This window comes from Myotis brandtii, unplaced genomic scaffold (genome assembly GCF_000412655.1).
Source record: "Myotis brandtii unplaced genomic scaffold, ASM41265v1 scaffold144, whole genome shotgun sequence".
Classification (NCBI taxonomy): Eukaryota; Metazoa; Chordata; class Mammalia; order Chiroptera; family Vespertilionidae; genus Myotis; species Myotis brandtii.
Genome location: NW_005355159.1, coordinates 784,583 through 791,813, shown reverse-complemented (window position 1 = coordinate 791,813; position 7,231 = coordinate 784,583). Strand labels below are relative to the sequence as shown.

The following is a 7,231-nucleotide window of genomic DNA, read 5'->3' as shown; positions in this document are numbered from 1 at the left end:
CATAAGGCAGTCAGGGAAGACAGCACCTCTGAGGACAGACCACTGGCTTTAGGCATGACCCAACGTGGCAGTCCAGTCCCGTCCTTACTGTGTGACGCCCAGCAGTCTCTCCACCTCTCTGTCTCTGCGCCTGTAAAATCAGTTTAAAATCTGAAAGAGTATGGCCAACTCAGTATTCTGAAAACTTAAAGAAACATGAATGCTGATCTTTTTGTCTAAATCGTACCTCAGAGAAACCAAATAGTTAATGAGGCAAAATTATAGTTGTCTTTGTTTAATCCGTGAACTCCAGGTAATAAATGCAGAAGGAATAATTAGCATTCCAGTACTGTCACTGTCCTGCAGCCCCTGAAGAAATGATGCTTGTGTGTGATGATCAGCAGTGGCAGCTAAACCATCGGGGGACTTTCCAATGACTGGATCAGGCTGACAAGGAGTGATCTTAAGAACTTAGACACAGAGAGACATTATGTGCCTCCTAAAGCTCCCAACAGGAAGCACACACCACCTGTGAAGCATTCCTGCCAAAAAGAATGAGCTCAAACTTGCTCAAGCCTCTACATGCAATTATCAGTTTATGGGAAATGCCAGGGACAGAGAAGTTAAAGGACACCGTGAGTTGCCATCAGCCAAATCCAGACTGTGGTGAATTCTACAGGGCAAACAAGCCTGTTTCTTCAACAAGTAAATAGCAAGAAAAAAATAGAGGGCAGAGGGAATTATAGTTTAAAAGAGATTTAAGAGACACTTCAATCAAATACAAAGTGTGAACTTTGTATGGAAGCTGATTAGAACAAGTCAATCATAAAAGGACGTTTATGAGGTAGTCATGAATGGGAATATTGACTAATGATAAGAAGGAATTATTGGTGAACTGTTAAGTATGTTAATGGCATTATGGTTATTTTATCTCTTGAAGGTACATATAGAAATACTTATAGATAAAATCATATGGTATCAGAAATTGCTTTAAAGTAATCCAGTGATGGGAGTAGGTGTGGAAGAAGGGATGGTGGGATAAGAGATGACATAGCACTGTCCATGACTTGATAATTTTTGAAGCGAGGTGAGTGGGACATGGTTCATTATATTATTTTTCTCTATTTTATGTGCACTTAAAATTTTTCATTAAGGAAGGAAAAAGAAGGTCTGAAAAGTACCTGGTACAGAGTAGCTGCTCAATAAATGATAGCTACTATTATTTTACAATGAGCAAACTGTGCTTAAGAGAGATTAAGTAAGTTACCTAAAGTCACACTGAATTGGCAAACACCATGGTCTGCTTCCCAGAAAGTCCTGTCTGTGTAGTCCGATACAATAATCATAAAAGCCAGTCACTGAAATTGAATTTTTATTCCAAATGACTGTAATGGCTAGAAAGACAACAGCTAAAACTCAAAACCACTTGCATAACTGGAATTGGAAGTAGTTGATCTGCAGGAGAGTAATTGGTGTGGTGACAACCTTGGCACTTTGGTAACAGTTATAACAAGAAAGCACAGAAACAACCAATGTCCTTCTTATACACGATCTGGATGTGCAGTATTTATAGCAAATGATATAAAAAGGAAGAAAGGAAAGAAAAAAAAAAGACAAGGAAAAACCCCCACAAAATCCCAAACCTCAGAAAGTAACATTCACATAAGTACACGATGGTGAAGACTTTTGGTAGCAAAATTTTCACAATTCTTAAAATGGGAGTCTTCAAAAGTACTTCTTCAAATTCAAAAGCTAAAAAACCAAAGAGGGAACAGTTAAGCTGGCTCAGAAGAGCTGCCGCCTGTCACAAAGGGGACCATCAGTCCTACTTCCGAACAGTGATAACCGGCGAGCCTGACGAACTGAACAGAGGCTGACTGGCGGGCACTGATGTCACTGATTGTACAGGAACGTGCTGGGTCACTCGTCATCACCAGCCAAAGCACCAGCTACTGCTCCTCCTGACTGAGGCCGAGGTTGCCTTTTTGCACCTCGAGCTCCTCAGCACTGACCATCGATGGGTCGATGGCCGCATATTTGGTTCCATGGAATTGCAGCAAATGTATCTGTAGAAATGCAGAATCATTATTTTAAACGTCACCATAGTATATAAATGCTCTGTCCCTCTAAAATTAGAGTAATACCTACTAATTAGAGAAAAATTGGGCAACACAGAAAAGTCAAAGAAGTATTTTTAAAAACCACAGTTTGGGATCTTTGTTCCTCATTTAATATGTAGCCAGCCTCTCTAAGTTCCTACAAACTCTTGATAAACATCTGAAGGGGTGCACGCTGCTCCGTGAGCAGGGGTTTACCCTCCCGCTGCTGCTGCAAGGCGGGTCCTCCCAGCCTCTGCTGTGCTGCCTAGCACCATGCTGAATGTCGCTGGGCATCAAGCTTTTCTGTAGTTAGGATCCTCTCCTTAGGATCCATTTCCACAAGTGGATGACAAGATCAAAGGACGTGACTGGTTGTTTTTTTTAAGACTCTTAATACTTTCTGCCAAATTGTCAAAAACAATCATTTCTCACTGATATTCTAATACCCTTTAGGTAGAGGATGAAGAGGTGCTGTATTTATAGATGAAATTTGTTAATTTTTTAAAAAATGCATTAAAAATAGATCAAGAAGTCACTCCATGGCACTCAGATGGACCCCATTCAGGGCTGGTGTCGTGCTCTGACTGAAGTCATCGTGTCCAGGAGGCAAGGTCACATCCTACCAAAAGGTGCTTCAGCGTGTGAGGCGATGGGCCTGCTGTTCTTAGAAAAGGGATGGTGGGCAGAGTCACCTGGGGATCTCTAATACATCTGCTCAAATTATCCTATAAATTATTCATGGAAACCGACTTTATTGAATCAATGCCTCAGTCCTACAGAGAATTCTATAGTTCTCTTACTCCACGTTTTTTTTAAAAAAAGGCTTTCTGTTTCAAACCATACACGTCGGGTTCAAAGTGCTCTGGGTTCCAAGCTGGGACGCACCTGTACATAGAGATTCACCTCTGCGCTCCTGCACAGGTACGGGAAGTTGCCTCCCGTTTTAAGGTGAGCCCTCCGGGCATTAGGATACAGTTTGTACATTTCTTCTTTAGCTTCAGTTGAAAGTGCACTCTGGTCAAATACCTTTAAAAAAATACAAGGTTGTAACCTACTGGTAATTTAATATGTTCTTTTCACATTCTGGAAAGTGCCCCCCTAGGCATTTCTTTCCCATGAAGAGACACTGCTGAACCCCGGTGCAGTCGGGGCCACCTCCTCCTGCTTGCTGATCGCCCGGGACTCCAATCCAACATAAGACATTAGCCACAGATTTTGCTGCCAAATGTCTCCTGCATTCTTTTTTGGGGGGATGGGGGTGTGGGGGGGCGAGGAAATTCTTCTGTGGATTTCCTTTTTCCTCAAACATAGCTAGCTAAATGAACAGAATATTAATAGTGAACAATCATTATTGGAAAATGCCAGTTTAATTTCAAAAAGATCGTAAAACCCCAAAAGAATTTTAAAATTTTACTATGTTAATAACAGCTATATAAGTAGTATATGCTCAGTAAAGAAATCCAAAAAAATCCAAAAAAATTTGCAAGTATGAGAAAAAGTCCAGATCCTTCCCTGGAGGGGCCATTGCTAGAAGTTTGGGGCATATGATTCTAAACATTTTTCAATGCCCACACCAACTAATGTTTATACACATATGCAAAAATGTTTTTTTAAAAGTAATTTAAAAGAAACAAAAAAAATGCATCTCATCTTGCTAAAGCTTAGAGACAGTTTTCCGTGACCATGTACCCAAGTGGTGGGCAGTTTTAAAAGATGAGCAAGCAGATCAAATGCACCGTGAGGAGCAGACATTCCACCGAGTGTACTTAAAGGTTGCTCAGTGTCATGGTGAATGTCAGAATGTAGAGATTACAGTGGAAAATGATAACAAGTTATCATGCTTATAATGAATAATTTTCTGACAAAATCAACTTTTTAAAATACCCTGAATTTGCCAAACCGGTTTGGCTCAGTGGATAGAGTGTTGGCCTGCGGACTCAAGGGTCCCAGGTTCGATTCCAGTCAAGGGCATGTACCTTGGTTGTGGGCACATCCCCAGTGGGGGGTGTGCAGGAGGCAGCTGATCAATCTCTCTTATCGATGTTTCTAACTCTCTGTCCCTCTCCCTTCTTCTCTGGAAAAAATCAATAAAATATATTTAAAAATTAAAAATAAAATACCCTGAATTTAAGAATAAATCTATTTTTGAGGCAAGATAGTTATATGATATTTTTTTAAAACTATAAGCCAAAACCACAATAAAATACCACTTCATATCCACTAGGATGGCCATTATCAAAATAACAGAAAATAACAAGTGTCGGTGAGGATATGGAACTGGAACCCTGGTGCATTGCTGGTGGAGATGTAAATGGCACAGTCACTGTGGACAATGATCCCGTGGTGTCTCAAAAAGCTAACACAGAGTTACCATATGACCTCAGCAATTCCACTTCTAGGTATATACCCAAAAGAATTTAAGTACAGACTCAAACAGACATTTGCACAACCATGTTCAGAGAAGCATTATTCACAATAACCAAAAGGTGGAAACAACCCAAATGTTCATCAACAGGTGAATGGATAAATAAAATGTGGTATCCACATACAATGGAATACTATTCAGCCTTAAAAAGGAATGACATGCTAATACATGCTACAACCTGGCTGCAGGGACTAGGAGGAGGGAGCAATGGGGAGTTACTGTTTAATGGGTACCGAGTTTCAGTTTGGGATGATGAAAAGTTCTAGAACTAGATAATGGTGATGGTTGTACAACATTGTAAATGTACTTAATGCCACTGAACTGTACACTCAAAAATGGTTAAAGTGGTCAATTTTATTATGTATAATTTACCACAACTCAAAAACATAAGAAGTTTTTGCACTAATTAGACTTTATGGAATTCTTCATTTGCTGCCCTCCTGAGACACCTTCTCTTAGCTGCCCAGATATATAATAGCTAAAATGTAATATCTGTTGATAACAATAAAAATAAATACACCAAAATGGGTAAGAATTACCACGTTTGTTTAAATTTATTCTGATTTCGATTGGGTTATCCCTGCCAGGAAAAATATAGAATAAGCAATAAATAGATTGCTTTGGAATTAAGGAAGCTGAAGAGATTTAAAAAAACCCAAGCTGCCTTTGAAAAACATTGAAAAATTATAAAATAATTATGAGGAGGATCTTGACATACACATTTAAAAAGATAAAGCATCTATTTTACTTAAAAGGAAGCTTACATCCATGATGGTTACAGGGATGTCCCGAATCTTATGAGGTTCCACATAAGAATTTTGACAATTCAGGGTAAGTCTCGAAGCCAGTTCACTCTGACCCAAACTTTCCAGCTACAGAAAGAAACACAGGTAAAGTTTTTGAATTGATTTTGTTTTTCACATTTCCATTAAATCCACAGATAGTATTTGTGCTTATAAAGGAGGGATCATGTGTCAGGGGGCCAGGAAGGTCACTGACAAGGAAACACATGTATTTGAGAGCCATCAAATAGGCCTCTCCGGTGGTGGCATTTTCCTGTTCTGGGAACCTGGCCTTTCATAGTCTTCCACATGAACTGCTTCTTCAACTCCGTGCCATGGGCAGCAAGCCAATTCCCGTAGCTCAAAGATGACAAATAGCCCTTGCCAGTTGGGCTCAGTGGATAGATGGCAGCCCGCGGATTGAAGGGCTCCAGGTTCAATTCCAGTCAAGGGCACGTACCTCAGTTGTGGGTTCGATCCCTGGCCCTGGTGCGTGTGGGAGGCAACCAATCTATGTGTCTCTCTCACATCGACATTTCTCTCTCTCATCGACGTTTCTCTCTCTCCCCTCCCTCCTTTCCACTCTTTTAAAAAATCAATGGAAAAAATATCCTCAGGTGAGGATTAACAACAACAACAACAAAGACAAGAGATAAACATTTAGGAGATCTTAGAGCTGGGTAAGACCTCAGAAATATTAACTAGCCCAGTAGTTTCTAAATGCAAGTCTAGTGCTGGATGGATAGCTCAGTTGGTTAGAGCATCGTCTGGATATGCCAAGGTTGCAGGTTTGCTTCCCAGTCAGGGCACATACAGGAATCAACCAATGAATGCATAAATAAGTAGAACAAACTGATGTTTCTCTCCCTTCTTCTCTCTAAAACAATCAAAAAATAAAATTTTAAAAATCTATAATAATAAAAGCATAATATGCTAATTAGACCAGATAGCCGGACGTCCTTCTGGACAACCTTCCGGAGGAAGCCGGGGCTGTGAGGGCCAAGCCCCTTGCACAAATTTCGTGCATTGGGCCTCTAGTAAATAAATAAATGCAAGCCTATAGAGCTGCTACATCGGATTCATCTTGGGAAGGTAGGAGTGGGGAGTGGAATAAAAATACAGGCATCCCAGATCCAATGCCCAGGAATTTCAGTTTGATGGTCTGGAATCTGTATTTTGAAAAGCTCCCCACAATGATTCTGAGGAATTACCAGCAGTAATATATTAATGTTAATACAGAAGGCTACTCAACAAGCACCTTTAATACATCCTCAATGAGACAGATGTTTCTTCAGGAACCAAGCAAACATGAAAACTCCCAGTATAAGGTGTCCCCACCCCAATGCTACAATCCTTACCCTGTCCACCATGAAATCAATGGCATCAACCATCACAGGGTCCACTGGGCCAGATGAAAAGTTTCCAAGAACTATTTTCTTGAGCATAAATGATGGCATCAGCCAAAAGCTGTAAAACAAAGACCTGATCATTTAAACTTCCAAGACTACACATAAATAGCAAATATTTATTCAACCCTGAAGTGTTGCTATATTAGCTACTTAGGATCTAGAGATAAAAAGACCTAGTCCCTTCTTCCAAAGCGCTCAGCATCTTGTTTTTATATACACTTTCCCAAGCTCCCAAAGAATTATGTTTAATATGACTAAACTTTTGAGGATTTAAATAATTATAAGTGACTAGTGGCCCAGTGCATGGATTTGTGCACGTTGAAAGGAAATTAATTAGAAGAACTATTTTAATATCACTATTCACCCTTTCTCTATAATAGAAGTGTCAACCAAATTCACAATCGACAATGACAGATCAAAACACATGCATGCAATTGGTGCCAGGGAGAGATTTGTATGTATTGCACATGCGCGAGTCAACTTAGCCTTTTATATATATACTAGAGGCCCGGTGCACAAAAATTTGTGCACTCGGGG

General features: G+C 40.1%; 1 protein-coding gene across 2 annotated transcripts in view; it reads right to left on the bottom strand.

Moving 5' to 3' along the window:
• Positions 1-1,338: 1,338 nt before the first annotated feature.
• Positions 1,339-7,231, bottom strand: part of SPG21 (spastic paraplegia 21 (autosomal recessive, Mast syndrome)) — a 40,685-nt gene continuing 34,792 nt past the window's right edge. For both annotated transcript variants that reach the window (XM_005861058.2, XM_014535452.1), the window contains exons 5-8: positions 6,644-6,752; positions 5,268-5,375; positions 2,964-3,104; positions 1,339-2,045 (exon numbers count right to left, since the gene is read on the bottom strand). In XM_005861058.2, the coding sequence (XP_005861120.1) occupies positions 1,929-2,045; positions 2,964-3,104; positions 5,268-5,375; positions 6,644-6,752 (475 nt within the window). In that variant the 3' untranslated portion in view covers positions 1,339-1,928. The remainder of the gene's footprint in view (positions 2,046-2,963; positions 3,105-5,267; positions 5,376-6,643; positions 6,753-7,231) is intronic.